The following is a 23,969-nucleotide window of genomic DNA, read 5'->3' on the forward strand; positions in this document are numbered from 1 at the left end:
TATATATATATATATATATATATATATATATATATATATATATATATATATTTCCAAAAATTAATTACGTCTTTTAATGTGTATATGCCGCGCGATCGAGAATCTCGGGAAGCATTAACGTTTCCTCATACACGTTGATCGAAAGTGTCTCTGGGCAAATGACGAGAGAATAGAGAGCGAACGGACACGGTGAACGTTAACATCACGACACGTTTGATCGTTTAGATCCGATTGTGCAAGATGAAAATCGCCTCGGCGAGCTCGCAATCGTCGTCCCGCGCCAAGCGCGGCACGTTTCGTAGCGTTTACCGTGTCCGCGTCGCGAAGTATTGCGGAGCTTACGATAAAATATCCGATTTATTACAATAGTTTTCTTTACAAGATTTAATACGGACGTTAAATTAAATACATTATGCATAGATATATGTATATGTCTTTTGTACAAGGTGTGAGGATTTATATATCGCTTCGCGAACGACGGGTACTCGAATTAGACGGTTCCTAGCTCATCGGTCCGAAAAGATAGATCGCCTGACATTTCTCGTTGGGATCGCCGATGAACTGCGCGTACAATTCCTGATAACGCGCCAAAGTCAATCCGCCGCGTTTCCTGTCGTCGTCCTGCAAACGGGATTCCTCAAATGCATAAATGGGTCGCGACACAATAACGATATTCGCGAATTAAAGTGCGCCTTTCCCTTTTTTTCTGTGTGTTCGCTTTCGCTTAGATTTATTATTATAAACATTCTCAGGCAGATTTAGTGTCGCTTACGTTCAGGAGACTCTGAAAAGCTTTATCCAGGGCGTCTATGTTATCCACGGCCATCCTCAGGACGCAGTTATATCGAAACTCGTCGACACCAATCACTCCGTCCTCTGAAATCGACATCACAAAACACAATGAGGAAATTCGGGTATCGATTCGTGATGTCGAAATTTAGAGTTACTTATAAAATTTTATTTCGCTCGATTCTCTTCAAATTGACTTAATCTCGCTGGGATCAATTGTAAGATATTCGTAGTATTGCATCGTGTATATTTTGTGCTCTTGCGAGTGTTATATGATACAATACCATTTATGTCAAGTATCTTGAAGTGAGAATCGATAAACATCTTCATAGCCTGAGGGAAATCGTTATAGGAACGACCGACGCAAGTCTTTTGCACCGCGTCCTTGAACTCATCTATCGTTACAATGCCGTTCTGAAAGCAAGTGTTATAATACATGAATCATCTCTTCAATGTGCGTTCCTCTGCGAAAAATTTGTTCAAAAATGATGTTTCTTCAATGTTTCTTTTATCGATCAAAGTGCATCTAAATGTGTTTATAAGCCAATCAGAATGCTTATAGGTCGCATTTAAGAGCACCTTTATCGATAAAATAAAGTTTAAATATCTAAAAATCGTATTAGGACTCCTGAATACTCGTATTGTTCTAAATACGAGCCTAGAGACGCTTAACAATGCCACGCTTGTTTCTTTGGCGAACGTTGCGGCGAATTTTTGCCTCATCGTGTTTAACAGTTGAATAAGAATACCGAATACTTTTAGGCCTATATTAATAATTGTTATTTAAAACTTGTCTCATATAAAATACTTAGATTTTTATTCAAAGCTGGATCCAAATTTTTCAGTTGAATGATATACGCGACGTTATATCTGTAATCGCGATTCAACTGAAAAACTATCATCCAATTCTGAATTTAAATCCGAGTGTCTTAATTGAGAAGAATTTCAAGTGACGTCTATTAATGTAGGCCTAAAAATCGGTCTTATTTAACTGTTAAACGCGACGAGACGAAGATTCGCCGAGACAACGTTCGCCAAAGAAACCAGCGCGGCATCTCGCGTAGAAGAGATAGTAATCGCGATGAATCGTCGCAGCGAATAAATCGTTTTGAAATGTTAGAAAGATTGCAACAATGACCGTGGGCGATATATCGAGTTACGGCAGTCGAGAGAGCCCGAAGAATTCAGAGAATTTGAAACCGATGCAAGATCCACAAATCGTGCCAAGAGAGAAAGATGTCTATCGGTCGCGGAAACATATATTGTAATATACCTTATCGAAATCCGCCAGATCGGCTATTTCCTCCCATAAGGACAGCATGATGTGCAGGTTTTCCTGATATCGATTGCTATTGAATTCGCCTTTGCCTTCAATCACCGTCATTCTCAACGCCATGCATTCGAAGTCGTGCTTGTCCAGTTCTCCATTGTTGTCAATATCTGCAATTGCACATTTAATTAAAATTATTTTTTCCTCGTTGCGCGATACTTAGATATTGTGAGGGCGACTACAAAGACCAGACAGCACACACAATCTGCCAAAAGATATCTAAGAGACGTCCAAAAGACGTCTAATGTTTTTAGACATCTTTTGGTAATTTCTGTTGTCTGAGAAACAATGGCGTTTTCAATTTTGCAAAATAATCACAACATGTAAATATTTCCTAATATTTCATCGAAAGAATATTGTCTATTATTTATTGATAAATTGTTGCTTGAATTTAAACGATTATATGATTAGAGTGCATTTTGTGAAATTACATCTCACGTCTTCTCGAGACCAGGAAAGCTTCCAAACGTTATATTTCGAAATGAGGGGATTGATATAAATCTTTTCACTTGCGAAAAAGATGAACAAGCGCTTAGAGTCGTGAAATTAATTCGAAATTCGGTAATTTGTTAAGGATCTTGCATCAACAAGTGGACTGTACGCGTTAAATGAGCCAACACGTTGTGTCACCTCAACACAGCATTACTAGTAATGACAAATGTTACAATAGAAACATGATGCAGGAATGAAGCCAACCAAATTTTTTCAGTTTAAATGAAGATGTATATAACTTAGGTTCCAAGTTGAACATATGTGTGTGTGTGTGTGTAGAGATATATCACGAGACGTAATTAGACGTAATTTATATTTCAAAAACATACGAGGAGATGAGAATTGTAGACGTGGAAGCTCACTTTGCATAAATTCGTGTTTTTATCTGACTGACAAAAGTATTATTTGTGAGGAAAGTATAGAGTACATTTACGACGTTGTGATTACTTCATGCAAAGTGACTTCCTCTTTCCCGCGAGAGATATCTCGATAAATCTTGATTGGACTTTAATACGTATTTTAATATCTTTCTCTATTGCATTTTAAGCAGTGTGTTTTGGCTACACGTATTTTGCCGGTGAGATATACAATCGGATATGCAGATGCACGTGACACAGACATAAGCACACGAATCGGAGAACACGTGCATTGGAAAATACGAGGAACTGATACAACGGGATGCACTTGCACAAATATGCACTTTTAGCGAGGTAAAAAATTCTGTTCATTGACAATTCAGTCGATCAAATTTCAGAGCATCATTTTGTCACACAGAGTTCTATAAAAAATAATTACTAATAACTTATACACGCGATATTCATTGTGAATGTCGCATGTGTAAATTGCACAATTGGCTTCTCTTAAAAATTTCGACGATTTATGTTGCAGCTTCCGGCTTGAATCACTGCTCCCTCGATTGTGCCGATTGAACGTGCGATTTCGGTTTATGTGTGCTCTTTGTATAGGATCGCCCTTTTAATTAACTCAGCAAATATTTGGTAACAGCGACAATTACGTTAATGTTACATTTTATGTTTTCCCGCTCAACAACGTAACTGTTACAAACAACATGTGTTATATTGTACTTACATTGTTGAGTGGAAAGTTGTAACATTAATATAATAGTTACTGTATATAATGTTTACTGGGTACGATATTCCGACTACTCCCTTAGGGTGTTCCCCGCGTCTACTGACCGTACAGGTACTTCACTATGAAAAAGACGCGTTTATCCCAGCTGAACGCCATCGTGATCTTCTTGGTACGCAGGACACCCTCTTCTCGTCTTCTCCCGTGGGCCAAGCGCTGAACTCTCGCACGTGTTCCTCCACTCCGCACGAGATGAGCTCTTCTGTCGTCTCCTGAAGCGACGCGACGGGACCACGAGGTGAGCTCGTCCGACGCGGAGAAAGTGCCTCGAGAGGATGATGGTCTCGCACTGAACTCAGCCCGAATCTCGTCGCCGGGTCTAAACTTAGGCTACCCCCTCTGGGCGAAGGACACGCAGAGGTGCGGGAAGAGGCTCAGGTGGTGGTGGCGACAATGACGATGACAGAGGTGTCATCCACGTCCACCGAACTTGCCCCACGAAACTTCAGATCGGCTCGTTTCAGCTGCACCGTCTACGCTCTGTCTCTCGTATCCTCTTCCTCCTCCGCCTACTTTTCGTCCTCTTGCCTCTCGGATGCACACCTGTTACGTTTCAAATGCGAAGAGCGCGGGGATCGACAGTCGCCATATCTCTGGGCCGTTAATTAGAGAGACGTACGAAGGAGGGAGCGCACACGTCAGCCGAAATCGCGATAGGTACGCAATCGAGTAAAACACAGACAGCGCGAATTACTAAAAGATATCTCAAAGACGTCTAAAGGAAACAGAAGTCTTCAGAGTAGTCTTTTAGTAGATTGTGCTATCTGGGGAGCAATTTCTCGCATAAAAAGGTCGAAATTAAACACAGATAGAAGCTTCACATGAATTCACTTTTCTCTCTAGACTGAAAAGTATGTTAACCCAGAAAATGTAAGAACCAATTGAGTAAGAAACGAACATTCGGCGGATGTATCTTGGGAGAATCTTCGACGCCTCGCAGGTGGCAGTTTTTCTACAACCGCAGGATGTGCGTGAGATCCCGTCTCGTTGATCGTCGTACGCGCTCAAAGGAAGGAAACGGCGGTACATCTTGAAAGCGTCATTAAGACCTGCGCGGGATCCTGCTGATTGTGCGAGGTCCGTATTTATATCTCATCCTGCATCCGGCGGCGTTCAACGTTCCCGCGCGATTTCGCGCGGTTTTATCTATGTCGTATACCGATGATTACACACACATACACAAATACAGGCTCGAACTCATTAACGGTGCATTAGCAGCAGGGTTGGGAACGTTACTTTTTAAAAGTAACGCGTTACCATTACCGTTACTTGCGATAAAAAGTAACTCGTTACCGTTACTCGTTACTGATTCTAAAAAGTAACGCGTTACCGTTATTTGAAAAGTAACGATAAAAAAATCGTTACTTTCCGTTACTTTTGTAAAAAAAAAAAGTTAAAATCGGCTTATAAAACGAATAGTAAAAGAGACAATACATAAATTATACATATATAAAGACAAAATATAAGATATTTAAGCGGGAAACACACATTCTTGCATAACGACATAAAGCCCATTCCACATTAGTTGCAAATCGCAAGGTCGCAAAGAAATTGACTAATCATAGTCGATTGTTCTTCTTGTGATCGAAAAATAATCAATTATAATTTGTCAATTTCTTTGCGATTCTTTACTAATGTAGAATGGGCTTTAGGAGCGCCGCACACGAATTGACATAACAGTAACGTAAGACGTACCGTAAAAATGGACCAATTACAATCGAGTATTTACAAAAATGGCGACCTTACGGTTTGACGATATTCAAAGTGATTGGTCAATTCTTACGGTACGTTTTACGTTACTGTTATGTCAATTCGTGTGCGGCGCCCCTTAAGCGTGGTCTACAATGAGAACTTAAGCCATAAAATTTAAGCTTTAAATCCTAAGCCGTAAGAAGTTGACCAATCACAGTCAATTATAAGAAAAATAATTTCTTACGGCTTAGAGATTAAAGCTTAAATTTTATGGCTTAAGTTCTCATTGTAGATCACGCTTTAGAGGCTTTCTACAATAAGCAATAAATTTTAAGTCGCAATAAAATTGACCAATTACAGTGGATTATTCTTCTAATAGTCGACTATGATTGGTCAATTTTATTATGACTTAAGATTTATTGTTTATTGTAGAATGGGCTTTACGGAAAGCAGCACATTAATTGTTTATCATGTGCAAATTTTCGTCGCGTGGCAAGCGTTGCCGCATTCTGTGTACAGAAGCCATTATAGTAAAAAAGTAACGATACAAATAACGATGAATTTCGTTACTCGTTACTAAAGAAAATGTAACGCCGTTACTTTTTCGTTACTGATACAAAAAAGTGACGGTGTTACCAAATCGTTACCAAAAAAAAGTAACGAAATAGTAACGTCGTTACAAGTAACGCGTTACTTCCCAATCCTGATTAGCAGTGTCCGGTGCGGGGCTGCATTAGCAGAGAGACTCGCTAACGGCGGGTCCAAGCTGTTCGGATCTTTGATTCGAGAGGAATGCATCTGGTGGGCGTGCGGAAGCCGTGCGGAAATCCGCTGCTTAACAGTGACCTTTCTGGAAGTATTCCAATGACATAACGTGGGAAAACAAACATCCATCCATCAACGTTTGCCCGGCGTGCGCGCGGCTGCGGATCGCGCGCATCTAGCACCCAGCGAAATATTTAGAATAGCTCTATTTCCGCCTTTCTAATTCTCGTTTACGGTCGCAAACCTAAATTCTAATTGAGCCGGTGTGCGCTCGAGAAAGAGAGAGAGAGAGAGAGAGAGAGAGAGAGAGAGAGATTCGCGCGCGAATCGGAGCAGGCAGGTCCGAATTTAACCGAAGCTGTGCGCATCGTCAGACCCTCGACCGAGAACTTTCTTTGTACGGTGTCTCGTTCGTAGCCGCCGGTGACACGTGTGCGCGCCGAGGTACTTTTGCTCTTTCGATACCCGGCAATTATTTCCACGAGGATAGCCTCGCGAGCAAGAAAGACGACGCGCGCCCGCGCTCACACGAGCGGCACCGTCGGTCGTTCTTCTCTTTGGCGTTGTTCTCTTTGGCGAATTATTCTAATTTCAACGGAGGTCACGTTCGCGAAGCAACAACGACTCGCCGCTCACAGCGGCCACCTCGATTTATCTTCCCGCTACGCGCGTAAATGTATTTTCGTACAGGGTCTACCCTCAGTGAACACGGACGTGGACCGTCGTCAGAGCGGGACACGCGTGATCACGCTCGCTTCTGCTCTCTCTCTCTCTCTCTCTCTCTCTCTCTCTCTCTCTCTCTCTCTTTCTTGCGAGCGCTCCTTTTGTTGCCGCGGATATGAATTCGCTGAAGAGTTCATTTGCAAACTGTCCTCGCGGGATCGAAGACAAAACGTTGTCTCTCGGCGGACCGTGGAAATGTAGATTCTCCGGCGGACACGCAGACGCTCGTTTTTCACAGTCATCGAGAAAACGTCGTAGATCTGAAAGATGCAACGTATCGGCGCGTAGATATTGTGTCACGGGACTTTCTATGAGAGCCAATATAGCGGGCGAGTAGCGTAAGCGATTACGGAGCCTTCTATGGCTAACGCAATTGCTTCCGCTTTCGGAGCTTGTTCTCGACTAATTTTCGACACTGAATTGCAGATGCGATCTACCGATGGAGCCCGATGAGAAACTTTCGTCTAAGTGAAACCGTCCTTGCGTTTGACAGAGCGTCCGTCCGTCCGTCCGTCCGTTTACACGATCAGCCGCTGACTTCCGAAGAAGGAGAAACTCACGCTCGCGATAACGTATCGAGGTGCGCCATCGGACACGCGTGCTGCGTTGCTTCAAAGTAGCGTTGCGCGGCAATACATCGGGATTAACTCGTACGGAAAATTGGAGCGAGCCGCCGAAACCAGACATCGGAACCGTGATGGATCTTCCGCGACGTGAGCTTACGGTTATTTGGCGGCGGGCCCGATCCGCTCGCAATTACGGTAGGATCGCGCGCGCGAGGTTTCTGCCCAACTGGGTGAGCGCGCGAATGATGAATGCGCGTTTCATTTCTCGCGGAATTGTAATTAATTAGCGCGGGCGCGTCGTCACTTTTCGTCGTGATTTGATTTAATTCCCCGCGCAGCTTATATATTTATACCTTCGCCCGATCGATCGGGTTGAAGAGAACCGAATTAAAACCGGAAGCGCGCTGGAAAGAGCGTGAGCGGTAAAACTTGAGCAGCAAACAAACTGACCGATCACGATCGACGTAATTCTTATAATTAGAAAATAAACGACTGTGATCGATCAATCTTCTTACTGCTGAAGTCTTACCACTTACCTTTTCTGTGTGTTGTTCGCTCGACAGTCTAAGTGATATTCTATAATCGAAAGCTTATTCTCTCTGTAACTCGATCGAGATCGGTTTTATCATGTCGGCGCAATTCGAATCGTGACGAGCGTCTCGCTTGTGAATCACTCGACAGGAAAGAACCGAAAAATCGTAATCTTGGTCGCTGTCCATCAGTCAAATCAGCGAACTATTGTTGTTTACACGTCGTAGCTCGACGTCGCCCTCACGCTGGGGCCGAGTGTCCAAAAATAATGTTCAATGATTCCGCTCTGCACGTCCCGGATTAAGTGATCGAATGCCTTTGATGTGCTCTCCTCGGCCTTCCCGCGAATGCCAGGTGTCAGGTCTGAAATTTAGGAAACACCGGAAATATTATGGTCGAAAACAGAGAAAAAAGATCTATCGACGTCGATAACGCGCCATTAAGCGGATGACACAAAGAAAAGCGTGAGCAGAAAATTGATCAATCGATTGTTCTTGTAAGAAGAATCGTCGACTGTGATTGATCCATGTATGTGTGTGCTTACTGTTTACACAGAAACAAATTAATATCCACTTAAAGCTAATATACTCAAATCAACAATCATTATTTCATATATAAGTAACGATATGCACTTTTATTAGAAAAATTTTCAAGTCTTGAATTTCAACAATGTTATCATTTTATTTGAATATTATATAGTCTTATAAGAGAATAGTCTTATAACAATATGATTATTTTGATGATAATTTCATCTTTTTCCAACATTTGACAACAGCATATGCTCAATCCAATATTTTTGTGTTTTCTATTAATGAAAATCACTTTTAAATAATAAGAATACATTTTTCCTCAGTGAATCAGATATAAAATGAATGGATGCAAGTAACTTGTCTCCGTTTAGCGCAATCTCATTTCAAGATTTTCATGTCAAAAAGAAACATATTTTCGAAACAAGAATGTTCTTTCTTTCCTGCGTAAGTTTTACCGCTTGCGTTTTTCTGTGCGCCTCCGGCCTTATACCGATTCCCGATCTGATATCTGTCATCTAACTTGCACTGTTAATTATCTCCCGCAGCCTTCGTCGCAAAGAATCCGTTAAACTCGATACTCGAGTTTCACAGTTGCTACTTGAGACGCATTTCGGTATTGAAAGCCTCCCAAATGCTCGCGATCCGGCGGCCCAAAAGTTTGCCCGATAAATTATAAATACACGACAATTAGCTCCCGCTGGCTACGACGCGTTCCAATTACTCAATTTCGTTAGAGATCTCCGCGCGCGCTAGTTTTTTTTTCTTACCCTGCCGACACTCTTGGTCGCATAATACGTATTATCGATCTGATACTTATTGTTTTATTCAGGTTGCTCGCGAGATCAATTGAGATAGAGGATCAGTCGACGTCGCGGGTAATGACGGCTCTCCTTGAGGGGGCCGAGCGATTGGCCGAGCGATTGAACGGGTATCGGATCGCACGGGCGCGGTAACGTCTTCCCGATCGGAGACGAGTGAAAATAGCCGGTCCGGAGGAGATCGGTGCGGCCACTGGCTCGTCATATAAGGCATGTTTTCGCCGGTATGCCGTCAGTTCGAAAGTACAAGCTGTCGCGCGTGGAGGAGAGCCGCGTAGATGCGCGCGCCCGCGCGAGGTATATCGAAAGCATGAAATCGCGACTGCGTCTCGCGCTGATCGCGCTACTCGCCGTTTCCGGTGAGTTCGCGGCTCGAAAAAGTGCTCGTCTCTTGCCCGTACACACTTCTCTCTTCCTTCTGCTCTGAATCGCGCCAATTTGTCTCTGTTTACTTTAGCGTAAACCGAATCTCGAGAAGCGCAGAACTTGGCTACGTGTCGATTCGGTGCCGCCAAACGGCGATGTTATAGACCCTAGTGACATTGCGCTGAATTGTATATATTTTTTAAGTCGTAATCTAGTGTATTAAGATGCCGCTGTTAAGTTAATTAGAGTCGTTATATGTTGGATGTTGCTAATGGTATGCCAATTGGATCGGTAGCTTTATCAAATTTCACGTCGACAGTGTCTTCTTTGTGGAAGATGACAATTTTTGTTAGGGATTGGCTGTGACACTTAGAACCGACTTTTCGATAGTAACTTAAACTTGGGTTTAAGTTTGAACTCTGTTCAAACACGCGCAACGGAATTCTTAGAACAGAACCTAAGCTTAAAAATCTGAGTTCAAACAATTATTGAAAAATCGATTCTTACTGTTGTAAGATGTTGATAGACTTAAAAGTTAGGTTCTTTTGTTGCCTCACCAACAGACGCTGAAGACGATATGATTTCTGTGAGTTGAGTTTTCGATGCTGTAAGAAAGAAAATTACATATTGACGTTTCATTGACATTACGTAGATTAAAAAATTGTGTCTTTTGTTAATTAAAAGAGGAATAGATATATTACGGTATCGTTACTCGACCCCGACGAAATTATATCTATCTGAGTGACGACTGTGTGTCTGGCTTTTGCGAGAAGAAAAGCGAGTCTCACGAATAAAAGCGAGATGGAAAGAAAGTGAAAATTGCGAATTTGGGAATTTATTTTGGAGCGATGATGCGCGCCGGAAGTTTCACTTCCGTTTTTGCGTGCGGGTGAAAACGATGGCGCTAATCGCGTGAGGTTTCTCTTTCCAACGGGTATACGCCGGCACGCTACAGATATCCGTTTCCGAACGACCGGACGAATCGTGAAAGTATCGTCATGCGCCTGAAAATAATCTCGTAGCCGTGAGATATTGAAATCGTTTCGATCTCTGAGTACGTTCACTTAATGAAACTCGCCTCTCTTCGCTCATTCCTGTAATATAAATTTTGCTCTTACAAAGCATAAATAATGCGTTTTCTTTACATCAAAAGGTTTTTTCTCTAATAATTTGGAAATTTTTTTTTTTTTTTTAATAAAAGTAAAGGAACGTATTTCTGAATTCTGTATAAGAGAAATATGCTATGTACTTTGCCATCTAAATACTTGAAAGCGATGAAAATTTGACTTGGATGACACGTTTGCAGTGAATAGCGCGGCGGAGAAAGGAAAATCCGGGGAGGTTCCTTGCATAGACGACAACAAATTCTATCGAAATCCCAAGGCATCGGCGCACAGCGTCTGGTCACCTGCGGAGTGCGCCAAATATTTTCTCTGCCTAGGTAACTGCAAAGATCGTGAAAAGATTCATTTAGAAATACCATCTTATCGTTACGCACGCAAACGTATTTACGTATTCACGCGTGAATATTCGTACAATCGTCGCGTTCAAAAGAGAGATACATTGTAAATTATAATCATTCCCTGTGAAATTATACTCGCTAAAATTATCTTACACGGTTCGACGTTGAATGAATTCCAAAAGGTTCACGTCTCATCGTTACGTTTCAGACAATGAGGTGTTCGAATTCAAGTGCTCGCAGGGACTCCTCTTCGACGTCTCCAGGCAGATCTGCGACTTTAAGGCGAACGTAGACAACTGCGACGTAACTTCAGGTACACAGTTTTACGCTGAATTTACTTGAGCGTGAACGGCGCGAGCCGTGACGGCAAGAGCCGTGAATGTAAACGAGCGTAAACGCCGCAGTTTAACTTGTGATGTCGATTTCTACTTGTAAGAAGGCGATCGAGTGTTACACACGCAATCCGTTACTTTCTCCCGGAAAATCCATACGGCAGTGACGAGTTAATGTAATTCCTGCATTTGGCTATTGAATCTTCAATTAGAAGCGTGTCAATATTTCTCAAGAGTGCATCCATCCTGATTAATCTAAACAGACCATTTTTATCTGTTCACGTATTCGCGTGAATGACGGTTCTATAGTCGCATATCACCTTTCGATCCGTGGAGCAGACATAAGATTTTTCTTCGTTGAATCATATAAAATATATTGATGCAAGTAACTTGCCAGATAGCACAGAGAATTAAAAAAGAATTCAAAAAGAATTCAGTCGTATGTCACCAATTCTGAGTTCATTTTCAGATGTAAAAGGAATTCTTTAGAGTTCAGTTCAGTGAAAAGAATTCTTTTTGTATTTAAAAATGAACTCAAAATTGGTGACATACGACTGAATTCTTTTAGAATTCTCTGTACTATCTGGATTATTAATGCTATGTAACCTCATCTTAATAGTTACATGTAAAAAATTAAGATATTTTCGAGACATGAATGCTCCTTTTCTGTATACTTTGAATAAAATACAAAGTATCAGCAAAGTGACGGGAAAGGTGGAATTCGTTGAAGTATTTCGCCGAATTTACGCGTAACATTTCTCGAATATTAATTGTAGCCAATGGCTTGCATGTACGATCAATCGTGCACGTTTGCGCTTTACGACGTTTACCTTGTCGATTCATTGTAATCAAAATCAACAAATTCACGGCGAGAATTTCGTCGAATCATGTTTTACGAGCTTTCTACGTGGCGAAACTTGTTGAACTTTACGGCATCGCGACTTGACCAAATAAATAACGGAATCTTATGCGGCCGTCGTAAATGAGAGCGGAATCTTACGCGGCCGTCGTAAATGAGAGCGGGATATACGCGCGGTAAAGTGGGATATTCTCGAGCGGGATATACGCGCTTTCTCGATTCCGTAGGAAGTATCATCACTGTATACCGAATGGTGATTTGAAATCTTAAAAGCTTCTCGTAGATGTGCAACCGGCGAAACCGCTGCTGGAGAACGGCGAGTGCGAGGAGAAGAATCTGGCTTGCGGCGATGGCACGTGCCTTCCGGCTCTCTACTTCTGCGACGGGAGCGTCGATTGTCCTGACGGCTCTGACGAAGGATGGTGTGGTAAGAAACATGAATAATTCATAGATACGCTACAGCTATGCAGCTATGGGCTATTAAAAAGTGCTCTTCACCGAGTTCTTAAGACGATTCGTGTGAACAAACAGAGAGAAACAGAAATGTTGCCACAGATGTTACTTCCTCTCAAGTACCGCAGACAAGAGCAGTTCTTGCCAATTCGAGCATTCCATTGTCGTACTTTCCTTTTCGTTATAAAATTATTTCGAAAAGGCCCTTAGAGAAATATCATACTAAGAATCATTGATAATTACTTATTATCCAGTATTTTTAATACTGAAAATAAGTAATTATCAATGATTCTTAGTATGATATTTCTATAAGGGTGCCAGGTCTACGAGTACTCTTTTCGCCCAGAACTTTTTTTCCATTCCACTTTCACCGTTGACATTATTCCGCTGACGTCTTCGTGACTGGGAAAAGTCGCAGTCGTCGTTACGCGTGATAATCACAACGACGGCATAACGATGGCGTGAAAAGTGATATCAATCTGTTGCAGATGCGCTACATGATACGAACGCCGCGCCGGTTTGCGACCCGCAGAGATGTCGACCACCGAATTGTTGGTGTTCCGAAGACGGAACCCGAATCCCGGATAATCTCACCGCTTTCGCAGTGCCGCAGATGATAACGATCACATTCGACGACGCCGTGAATGCTGAAAATTTCGAGCTCTACTCAAGTAAGTTGACAAAACTTGATTTCACTTCTGACCTAACGTTAAGAGTGAAATTGCACATTTTCCGTTTTCATTTTCTTTCTTAATTTCTGAATAAATTTGTGTACATATGTAGACTCAAATAAATTGTTAGATTAAGTTAGATTCGTGCACTAATGCTAATAATCGTATAATTTATAATTTGTGAATGTCATTGCAGAGATCTTCACAGACGATAGGAAGAATCCCAACGGCTGTCCTATAAGAGGTACCTTCTACATAAGTCATCAATATACGAATTACAGGGATGTGCAATATCTGTGGAACGTCGGTCACGAGATAGCCGCGCATTCCGTTACGTAAGTATCCCGCAAGAGTTATAATCTTGAAAGACATCAACAGAGCAAATCGTTCTCCTCGTTGGATTCGACATCGTAAAACAAGAATTATCATTCAGGCATCGTGGACCGGAAGAATGGTGGTCGAAAAACGCGACGATCGAAGACTGGTTCGACGAGATGGTTGGGGTGGCGAACATCATCAAGAAATACGCGGCAGTTCGTATCGACGATATCAAAGGTGCAGAAATATTTTTAATTCTACATTTCTCATTCGTGAGAGCAGATCGCATTGAAGCAGAAAGGATTTAAGATATATAGTAACTGAAAAAAATATACAAGCATCATTAAATTTATGAGATAAATTTTAATTGCCACTTGATTAAATGAGTTCATCTTTTTAATCCGATTTGGCTCAAGAAATTCTCAAGCGTTTATTATAGAAACCTAACGTGATATTGTGCGTCGTAGGGGTGAGAGCGCCATTTCTACAGGTCGGATGGAACCGCCAATACCTGATGATGTCAGAATTTGGCTTCGTTTACGATTCCTCGATCGTCGCACCGTTCTCCGATCCACCGCTATGGCCGTACACGTTCGACTACAGGCCGCCGCATCCGTGTGTTCGCGTGGGGCAACTTTGCCCGACCCGTTCCTACCCGGGTATCTGGGAGTTACCGCTAAATCAACTCTTGGCAGGTGTAAGCGATTACCACGCGACAGATGGGACGTGTTCTCGATTAGTCGCCGAGTCTTACATTCGCGGATGACTCTGTATTTAACAAAAAGCGAACCCGCTTTAATTCGCGAATTAAATTTATGTTATACAGATGAATAAATGTAGTGTATTAATTTCACGAATTTTTTACGTAGGACTACACTTGCACTACCGTGGACTCGTGCCCTTCCGATTTATCCGGCGAGGAGGTCTATAAGATGCTCATGTTGAATTTCAAGAGGCATTATCTCACCAATCGCGCGCCTCTGGGCTTACATTTTCACGCATCGTGGTTCCAAAATGCAATGTACTTCTATGCATTTAATGTAAGTAGAACTGAAAGTATTCATATAATTATTTTGTTATTTCTTGTACTTTTAAGACATTTCTATATGAGAATAACTATTACTGTTAACGAGAAATTACATATTTAACTAATTTTTCTACTAGTTTGGAAAATTATGACATTTCTACTTGGATCATAATTAGTAATATTATTGTGTATGTCGTTAGAAATTCGTCGACGACCTGCTACGGCTGGATGATGTGTTTTTCGTCACGAGTCAACAGGTTGTGGAGTGGATGCGTAAACCAACGTCTCTCAGCGAAATCGAGAAGTTCGCACCTTGGCAATGTATGAAACGGCATTTCGAGCCGTTTGAGGTCGCCTGCGACTTACCAAACAGTTGTAAACTACCAAGTAGAGTGCTCAAGTCATACAGATATTTGCACACGTGTTTTGAATGCCCAAAACAATATCCATGGTTAAGAAATGAATTTGGAATGGAGTGAAGGTGGCGAATATACATAGGAATTTCTCTGTAAGTTCACACACACATTCACACACACATCACACATATTATTAAGACAATAAGTATTTATTGTAAACACAAATGACACATGTATTTTCATATGAAAATTGCATTTATTTCCAATGCATAACCCATTTTTCCTCCATTTATAATGCGAAAATAAATTATATTCATCCTTAGAAAAACGACAGATGATTAACTAATCAGTGTTTAAAAAAAAGGTTTAGGATATAATTACTGAGGTATATAGCTTTTGTGCTTATCCTTCCTGTTGTATAAATGGATTCTGAATAGACTCCATGCCATCTACAGGACAAATAAGTACAACAGATGTCCCTCTACATACCACCAGACCCAACATACGAGTATCCTGGATCAATTTATATGGATCATCAGGATCTATGCGAAAGAAGATATATTAGTCGTCTAAAGATCATAGCTGATGGCGTACATGGAGAAGAATTCTTGATACATAGATAGCAATACATATTTCTTAATAGACCTATTTTATAGATATTTTACAAGTATCATGGTTACCTCTGAGGTACTCTGTTGTATTATCAAGTACTAAGTTTAGCAATGGATCATAACCCTTGAGTATGCCTGCAGCTTCTCTGCCACCGGCAAACTTAACTCTTATATTCTTCTCAAGATACTTAGAAAGATCAAGAATACTCTCTTTCCTCTTTTTCTCCTTGTGTTCAGCGTTCTGTTGCTACAATTCAAATCATCACCTTAGTTCTGTGATGAGTTTGGTGTTATGTTATGATATATTACCTGTTTTGGTGCCTGTAAAAAGAATAGAGTGAAGTTAGAATCATGAGTAAATCTGAAGTCAGTTATGAGCTTGAGAAATAACGTAGTTTCGCACTTACAGACATCTCGATGTAATCACAGAAGGAAAATGTTCAATTACGAAAGCAGAAAGTTGCCTTTTCTACTCAAAGAAAGTGCAACGCATTTTGAACATTCAGGTTATGTTACTCATTCGAATGTTCGATAAATCGATACTTGTATCGACTTTCTTCGCGGTTGGAATCGATTATATCAAATCAAAGTTTCGAGTATACATTCTCGATACTTTCGGCGGAAATACAAATCGCAACCATTTGTTACAAGAGAACAGATATTTAACATTTTTTAGACAGGTAAATTATACATATACAAAATACATAAATTATATATTTGCTTATATATATTGAATTCATTTAGAATTATTCTTATATATATTGAATTCATTTAGAATTATTCTAGGAGAAGTATTAAAAACACATTAATCTAATTTAACATACGCGTACTACCAAAGAACTAACATCAAAAAATTAAATTGCAATTTAGGAAAGATAACATGGAAATAAGATTTTGTTGCATTCTTTTTAAATATAAGATATGTATGATCGGGTAGTTAAGAGAAAAAACACATATCGTAAAAGCTTGAATTTATTCGTATCTGACTTTATAAAAAAATACATGTCAGTACATGATGTGTACGTGAACAATGTAGTACGATTAAAGTGTGTGTTGTGTATGTATGTGTATGTATGTATGTAAATATATATGTGTATGTGTTATCCCAGACAGCACAATGTCCAAAACTGGGATATAAGACGTCTTTAAAACATCTTTAAGACAACTTAAAGACGTCTTATGTCCAGACGCCCGGGAAAAAAAAGTTCAGATATGGATTTTGTCAAGATCTGATCAGATATAATCAGATATAACGTTATAAATGATTCAGATCTGTCCATATATAATCATAGATAATCATATATAATTGTATAAATGATTATATATGATTATGTATTATTATATGTGGACAGATCTGAATCATATATAACTTTATATCTGATTATATCTGATCAGACCTTGACAAAATCCATATCTGGCTTTTATCTGAACTTTTTTTCCCGGGGCGTCTTACCCCTTGTCCACAACCTTGCTTTAATCTTTAAACCATAATAAATTGACCAACCACAGTCGATTATTTTAAAAATAATCAACTGTAGTTGGTCAATTTCTTACGACTTAAGAATTAAAGCAAAGTTGTGGACAAGGGGCTAAAGTCGACAACTTAAAGACGTTTTATGTCCCAGTTTTAGACATGTGTGCTGTCTGGGATGTGACTGCCTTTACATCTTAGAGTTAAAATTTGTAATTACATCGTCGAATGATCTTCAACAACTTCTACACGATTATGAATGCCTTACTCGTGAACGCAATGTGAATTTCGATGTAAAAGTATAGTTTATACACAGTACTTCTCCGAAGTCCTACGTCGTATAGAATCATACAATACTTTAGTGAAAATCATCGACTTACTAAAGTCTTTATTCTATGTGTGTGCATGAATTCTCTTTTGTCGATAAGATTATCTCTAAATGTGTTTACAATTAGAAGGTTTATAGGTCACAGTTAAAGGCATTTTTATTGACAAAAGAGAATTTAGAATAAGGGCGTTGGAATATTTAGAATCACAAGTAAATAAATAAGTGTGCGAATTCAAAAGCGAATACTACATTAAATTCTACCTTTTGGAAATGAAGTGTCTCAAAAAATGTTCTAATTTAAATATTTTAAGAATATCTGATTTTTTTATATCTTGCACAGACAAAATTATATCAAGTGAGCTGTAAAACAAAGATGAGTTAAATGAAGAGTACATAGAATTCGATGAAGGACACATAAACTATACTTCAACTGACGTGTCTCTCTTACTGCTGCTAAATTCGCACTTTGAATTCATTATCCCGGGATCCTCGTTTGCGTTCTCAGGATCAACGCTCCCTGGTCTCTCGCCACAACCATCTTGCTTTATGACTCTATGCTCAGAAGCAAGGAAATACATATTAAAAGAATCCTTGCAAAATACGTAAATAAAATGATACGTTCACAAAATGATACTTGCAATCGATTGAGCAGACCCGCAAGATAGCCTTCACTCAACACTTCTCTTTTATTCTAATGATCAATAAATACCTCTAAAATTAACGTAACATAATTATAAGAGAAGATAGGATCAGAGAGGAAGATTGCATGTCACATTAATTTTGCGGCCATTTATTAATTGTTCGAACAAAAGAGAAAGTGTACGAATTATTTTACAAGTCCGCTTGTTGATCGACTGCAAATGTTATTTTATGGACACATCTTTTCAACATTTCAAGAATTTTAGCGTGTATTTTCTCGCTTCTAACGTCATTCATTAGGAATTCCATGGCGAGAAGATAGGAGCCTTAAACGTAATTATAAACGTGAGCCGTTCTATGCGCTACAAACTCTTGTGCTGATCTATTTGTCTTTGTATAGTCTACGACGGGAGCTCACTACTTCTTGACGGAATCTGCATTGTACGTTGGCTCGCGTGTTCATTTATATGTGTGTATGTGTTGCATCGTTGCACACATTTACGTTTCTGCACGTTACGTCACGCCTTATTTGTGTCCGTGTGTGTATTGTCCTAACTCCTTCCCTCTGGTGACCGGTTCACTTGAATGGACGACGCATCGTTTGTATATTGATAAAACTTATAGGTACGCGATATATATATATATATATATATATATATATATATATATATATATATATAATAAAAAGTTCGTCCCGCTTAACTGTTAACGCAGACGGCTGCCGAAACTTTCGTAATCTATCCCCGCCCTTATCGCGATAAATTTCGATGTATCGAATGCGCTGCGCGCGCGTTAATCTGTGGTTGACCTTACGAATCAGGATTAAAAATATTATCAACGAAGCGTGTAGCTTCGTAAACAAGAAGAAGGTTCATAAATCCGAGGGCGTGAAACGTTTGCTTCAAAACGTCGCGTTTTACCACCGTCGCGTGCTCTATTCGTTATTTCGCATAAAGAGACGCGACACTGCCCGTAGAATCGTCATCGTCATCGTCGTCATCGTGAATCCAAGAGATCTATTGAGAGGAAGTGAAGCTTACTTTAGCTGTAAGGCGGCGAGGAGTTGTATAACCGTGTCAGCGACTTCGGTTTGTTACCGCAAAATCGGAAGGGACCATGAGATTTTACATTGTTATCTTTACGATATTATCTTCTACGTCCCTTAGGAAAGCGAACGCAAGTGTCCTACTGATAGCGATTCTCCATTGTCTCCGTATCTAGGGCCGCAAGTGACTACTCGAAGAACAGTAACGGCAGATTCGAACTCTAGGAAGGGGAGAACTCTATGTATATGCGGGAACAAGGCCTCGAGTCGCTTCATCAGAAGCACCCCCAACGCCCCTTCCGATTGCGCGGAGTTTTATTTTTTAAAAAAGTAGGCTGCGTCTTTCGGTCAGGGATCGATCGACGGCACTTCGTATTTCCGTATTGCGAAAAACTGCAACTATCGTATGTACTAGACGTAGTTTAGAAGCCTCATGCGCGCACGCGCTTACAGAGCCGTATTAAAAAATATTTGGATCGGTAGGGATGTCGATCTCCTGCGGATCGTGTTCGTGCCGATGGCATCGTGCGCGAGAACGGTTCAGAACAGAGCTGGCCGACGTCGTTCTTCTCTCAAAAGAGAAAAACGACGTGGGAGGTGTGCGCGCGAGAGCCACACTCATAGAAAAAAACGCAATGGTAACTACAAAGTAACAACGATATGGCTTTAACATGTAGAATTACAATGTATATCGTTTAATAAATTATTTTTGTTGCAACTAAAGTTTTAGTTGCAACAACTAAAAATAGCTTATTAAGCCGTATACATTAATTCTACATACAAAATTCGTACAACTATCATCCATACGGTTGTCATCACCGTGTCTATTTTTCTGAGTGTGATTAACACATTGAGAATAATGTGAGGATACTCGAAATCGCCGATGGCTGAGTCTCGAATTGAGCCGAAAGATAGAATAAGGATCGTCTCGGGATCCTGAGAATTTCTCTCGACTAATTTTAGATATTTCAACGTATGTGTGTCGCGTGAGTTAAATGTCAAGGTCCCGACCGCTCCTTCTCCAGGAATAAATGAGCTCGAGACTCTATTACCAGGCGATTTCAGAAGTTTCTTCGGGCATCCGCGCGCATTGATGAGACGAAGATCTATCAGACAACTCTGATCTAAAGTCTAAACCGTTCTCAATGTTGGACTGTGCGTCATGTCGCTGGTCGGTCCTCCTCCTGCTCGGCGAGCAACGGCACGCCTGCCTGCGGCTGATCCGCGTTATTGTTCTCGTTCTCGTCCTGCTCGGCGAGCAGCGGCACCGCCTGCTGGTTGTTGTTGTCCGTCTCTGACGGCCTTCTGCTCTGTCCCGGCAGGAACGACATCGGTATCGTTCCCGAGGGAGTCGTCGGGGCCGAGCGCGACATCCACCGCTTCGTTTTGTTGCGCGAGCTCGGCAGGCCTAATGGCATGTACAGCTTGCCTCGGGTCCTCCTTACCCTATACGAGCCGATATCACCGGGACTCAAGGGCCGTTGTTGCGTGCAACCGTCGCTACTCGTCACACACAAGATCGGAGCTTGGTTTTGTTGTTGCTGTTGGCAAGGCAAGACGGTGGAGGAGGTGGTGCTACTAGTGGTAATGGAGTGTCCGTTAGACAAGTGCGGAAGTTGCTGTATCTTATCCAACAATTCTCGTAACTGGAAAAAGAACAGAGGTGGAGATTTATGCTAGATATAATTGATTTACGCCAGATAGTTGTAATTACCTGGGAAAAAAAAGTTCAGATAAAAGCCATATATGGATTTTGTCAAGATCTGATCAGATATAATCGGATATGATTCAGATCTGAATTATATCTGATTAGATATTGACAAAATCCATATCTGACTTTTACCTGAACTTTTTTTCCTGGGTATGTGCAGACATTAATTAAATTTAATTAAGATCCTTAATTCTCTTCAGGATACAAAGAGATATCTCTTTATAGAAAGATGAATAATTGATGTTAAAACGTTAAGAGAAAATTTTTGATTTTCATTATTTTGTCGATTGCCTCATTCACGGGATCGAATAATTATAATTAAATTATAATAATTATATATAATAATTACAATTAAAATGTTAATTTTTTTAGAGATATCGCAACGTACCTCTATCGTCGGGCTGGTAGCCCTCGGTGGGGAGCAAGGCGATTGAGCAGCTAGGCTTGATATGTCAGAAGTTGTTCTGTGATTTGTCAAGGAGACGACCGAACCAGCCTCTCTGCGCTCGCACTCCGCTGCTGATAGCTCGTCGACGCTGTTGTTGCAAGAGTACGGTGGTGGAATGATGGTATTTGCCTCGTTTACCATGTTGCACATGAAGCTGGAGCTCAGCGAGTCCAACGTGCTCGCGTGAGACAGCGATCTGAAGTAGCGCATCACGAAGCCAGAAGTACCCTTGCCCGTACTCTCATCGTAACCAATCACTAGCGGATAAAGGTCTGGCTTTGCGGTGACCTGGGTATAGGATAAAAGGTGAGGATAAAGATATCTGATAGTCTTGAGTCTCTTCGACAGATCTCTCGGATCTCCTTGACCGATACCTCATTGTAGGGTGGAGGTAAGGCCTGGACGAAGGAACTGCATCGGCTGTAATGAGGAGGCGGATACCACGGACCTGTGGAAGTCCTCTCCGAAGACACACAATCTTCTGACAGCGTTGAACGTCGACGTTTCCATAGCCAGAAGCCGCACGCTGCGGCTATGGCCAAGGCTGTGAGCACTGCTGCCCTGAAAGTGAAACGTTTCGTCGTTCCACGGTCCGAATTAACGACAACGACAATGTACAACGGAAAATTTATATATCGAGTAAGCAGAATTTTATTTCTTTTGATTCTTTAACTCTCAAAACGGACTCACATTTTCCGTCAACGTAAACCGAATTCATGAGAGCACAGGTTTCACGTCTTATTAAATGATGTTAATGCGTTCAAAAAATCTTTAAAAAAATCATGTAAGTTCATTGAAGTGTTGATCAAATACCCAAATCACTAAATTGGATAAAAGTTTATTTGAAATATTTTATTTGTATGCGCAGATTTTTAAGAAATCTTAGTTGAATTCTCTCGGACTCCATGAATCCGCTTTGAAGGTTAATTTCCGAGTTCACTTATTTTCAATTGATAAAATGTTCTCTTTTGACTTTATTGCAATACAGTTATACAGCTAGAAATATACTAACCACAGGTACCAATAGGTCCAAATCAAGAAATTGAACATCTCTGAGACATGGGGATGCACCGGCGTAAAGACACTGTAACAACAGCCGTAAGAACAGCACTCTTTCGGAGGAGAGCAGCTGAAATGTAACAAATGTGCATCTTCTTAATTTACTGTCTTGCTCTCTCTTTTTATATTTAACGATTCTGTATTCTCAGTCATAATATGTACGTAAAACGAGAAACTTACACGTGTCCTCCATCGCATAGCCTAGAGGACACCTTAAAAAATAAAATCATAATTACGTATTATTATTTTTATAATAAAATGTAAATTCAGTATAACTTAATGATCCAAAAGAGTATAACGATCGAATGGGATGTTGCTCAATTAAACGGATTACTCTTATTCGATATAAACGTTTAATATAAATCAACATTCTAGTCCAAGGAAATAGAATGCTTTTCAGAATTACAGAAACACGACACATCGAAACAGTGAAATTAAAAAATTATTAAAAGAAAGAAGATAAAGAAAATATTATCTTTGAATTCTTTCAAGCAAGAGCTCTTCTTTTTTTTAGTTTCCAGGAGTTACGAGAATCTCCCTCGGACACGATACAACGATGTTCAAACAGACGCGACTTTCGCGATAGCCCGTGTTCACCGCGAATCGACGGGAATCTGGACAAAACGTTGGATGATCCATCAAATTATCACGTTACGATACGATGAATGTCAGGTGAATTATGATTATTTATCTATTCTAAGGTTGTCGAAATAGCGCTAGAGTAATGAAAATTTTACCGTTCTTGTATCCGAAAAATCGCGTCCTATTTCGGGGACATTATCTTTCTGGAGAACTTGGACGCGCTCGGCATCAGACGTCGTAGAGTTCGCAAGAGGATCACTTATTATCAGAACCATTTTCTCAATGAAATCCCTATTCCAGAAGCAGAACGCTGACCATCGGCGGAGGAGTTAAGAGGAGCACGGGGAAAGACTTACGCATGAACGGCAAGCACGGCGGCGGCGGCGGGCGCGTATTGATCGAGAGCGCGAGGAGCCGAGCGGACTTAAGGGCACATACGGACGAGGGTCGTGAAATGTTCCGCGTCTCTCCCTCTCGCGAGACGCGTCTCTCTCCGTAGAGGAGACTGGGGAGGCGACACACGCAGGAGGATAAAGGGTGTCTCCGTGGTGCGGCTACACCCGGCCAGCTACGAGGGTGCATCCCCTCGTCGCCGTTCTTACTTGATCGACCAGCAGCAGCAGCGTCAGCGTCAGCGTGGCCGCCACCACGAGTGGCGCATCGTACGCGCGGCTTCCCGCAGCTTGCATCACCATAATTCTCACCACCACCACTGACCGACGACGACGACGACGGCGACGACGACGAGTGTGCACGCCGTCGCGTCACCCCCTGCACCGCTCTGTGCCACCCTCTCCGTGCATACACGCGTACGACGCACCAACGACGACACTCGTCGAAGACGAG

General features: G+C 41.2%; 4 protein-coding genes and 2 long non-coding RNA genes across 10 annotated transcripts; 2 read left to right on the forward strand and 4 right to left on the reverse strand.

The window, feature by feature from the left end:
* Positions 1-338: 338 nt before the first annotated feature.
* Positions 339-4,078, reverse strand: LOC116850667 (sarcoplasmic calcium-binding protein 1). Its single transcript, XM_032829210.1, has 5 exons — positions 3,808-4,078; positions 2,063-2,229; positions 1,074-1,203; positions 773-876; positions 339-621 (listed from the first exon to the last, which is right to left on the reverse strand). The coding sequence occupies exons 1-5, from the start codon at positions 3,857-3,859 to the stop codon at positions 502-504; spliced, it is 573 nt and encodes a 190-aa protein (XP_032685101.1). The 5' UTR covers positions 3,860-4,078; the 3' UTR covers positions 339-501.
* Positions 4,079-8,779: 4,701 nt separating this feature from the next.
* On the forward strand, positions 8,780-15,373 carry LOC116850655. 3 transcript variants are annotated; one of them, XM_032829191.1, is made up of 10 exons: positions 8,780-9,682; positions 11,058-11,192; positions 11,422-11,526; positions 12,688-12,831; positions 13,346-13,528; positions 13,725-13,863; positions 13,962-14,083; positions 14,314-14,543; positions 14,716-14,886; positions 15,074-15,373. In XM_032829191.1, exons 1-10 carry the CDS (start codon positions 9,664-9,666, stop codon positions 15,350-15,352), a joined length of 1,527 nt encoding a protein of 508 aa, XP_032685082.1. In that variant the 5' UTR covers positions 8,780-9,663; the 3' UTR covers positions 15,353-15,373. The 3 variants fall into 3 exon arrangements, with proteins under 3 accessions (XP_032685082.1, XP_032685073.1, XP_032685087.1); XM_032829182.1 differs by having other exon boundaries at positions 9,633-9,744; XM_032829196.1 differs by lacking the exon at positions 8,780-9,682 and adding an exon at positions 9,753-10,025.
* On the reverse strand, positions 10,898-11,495 carry LOC116850675. The gene is made up of 2 exons (XR_004379405.1): positions 11,367-11,495; positions 10,898-11,196 (listed from the first exon to the last, which is right to left on the reverse strand). It is a non-coding gene; the product is annotated as an uncharacterized LOC116850675 (long non-coding RNA).
* A 92-nt stretch (positions 15,374-15,465) lies between the features above and the next one.
* Positions 15,466-16,373, reverse strand: LOC116850673 (U6 snRNA-associated Sm-like protein LSm7). Its single transcript, XM_032829223.1, has 4 exons — positions 16,248-16,373; positions 16,150-16,161; positions 15,910-16,087; positions 15,466-15,771 (listed from the first exon to the last, which is right to left on the reverse strand). Exons 1-4 carry the CDS (start codon positions 16,251-16,253, stop codon positions 15,632-15,634), a joined length of 336 nt encoding a protein of 111 aa, XP_032685114.1. The 5' UTR covers positions 16,254-16,373; the 3' UTR covers positions 15,466-15,631.
* A 1,006-nt stretch (positions 16,374-17,379) lies between these two features.
* LOC116849462 lies at positions 17,380-23,865 on the reverse strand. 3 transcript variants are annotated; one of them, XM_032826618.1, is made up of 6 exons: positions 23,726-23,865; positions 22,722-22,753; positions 22,495-22,611; positions 21,857-22,043; positions 21,423-21,770; positions 17,380-20,969 (listed from the first exon to the last, which is right to left on the reverse strand). In XM_032826618.1, the coding sequence occupies exons 1-6, from the start codon at positions 23,816-23,818 to the stop codon at positions 20,484-20,486; spliced, it is 1,263 nt and encodes a 420-aa protein (XP_032682509.1). In that variant the 5' UTR covers positions 23,819-23,865; the 3' UTR covers positions 17,380-20,483. The 3 variants fall into 3 exon arrangements, with proteins under 3 accessions (XP_032682509.1, XP_032682519.1, XP_032682496.1); XM_032826628.1 differs by lacking the exon at positions 23,726-23,865 and adding an exon at positions 23,480-23,592; XM_032826605.1 differs by lacking the exon at positions 23,726-23,865 and adding an exon at positions 23,279-23,430.
* LOC116849469 lies at positions 20,852-23,574 on the forward strand. Its single transcript, XR_004379142.1, has 5 exons — positions 20,852-20,986; positions 21,407-21,788; positions 21,867-22,121; positions 23,056-23,213; positions 23,424-23,574. It is a non-coding gene; the product is annotated as an uncharacterized LOC116849469 (long non-coding RNA).
* Positions 23,866-23,969: the final 104 nt, after the last annotated feature.

The sequence above is a fragment of the Odontomachus brunneus genome, unplaced genomic scaffold (genome assembly GCF_010583005.1).
Source record: "Odontomachus brunneus isolate Ranch 3 - 2012 unplaced genomic scaffold, Obru_v1 Obru_scaffold_005, whole genome shotgun sequence".
Lineage (NCBI taxonomy): Eukaryota > Metazoa > Arthropoda > Insecta > Hymenoptera > Formicidae > Odontomachus > Odontomachus brunneus.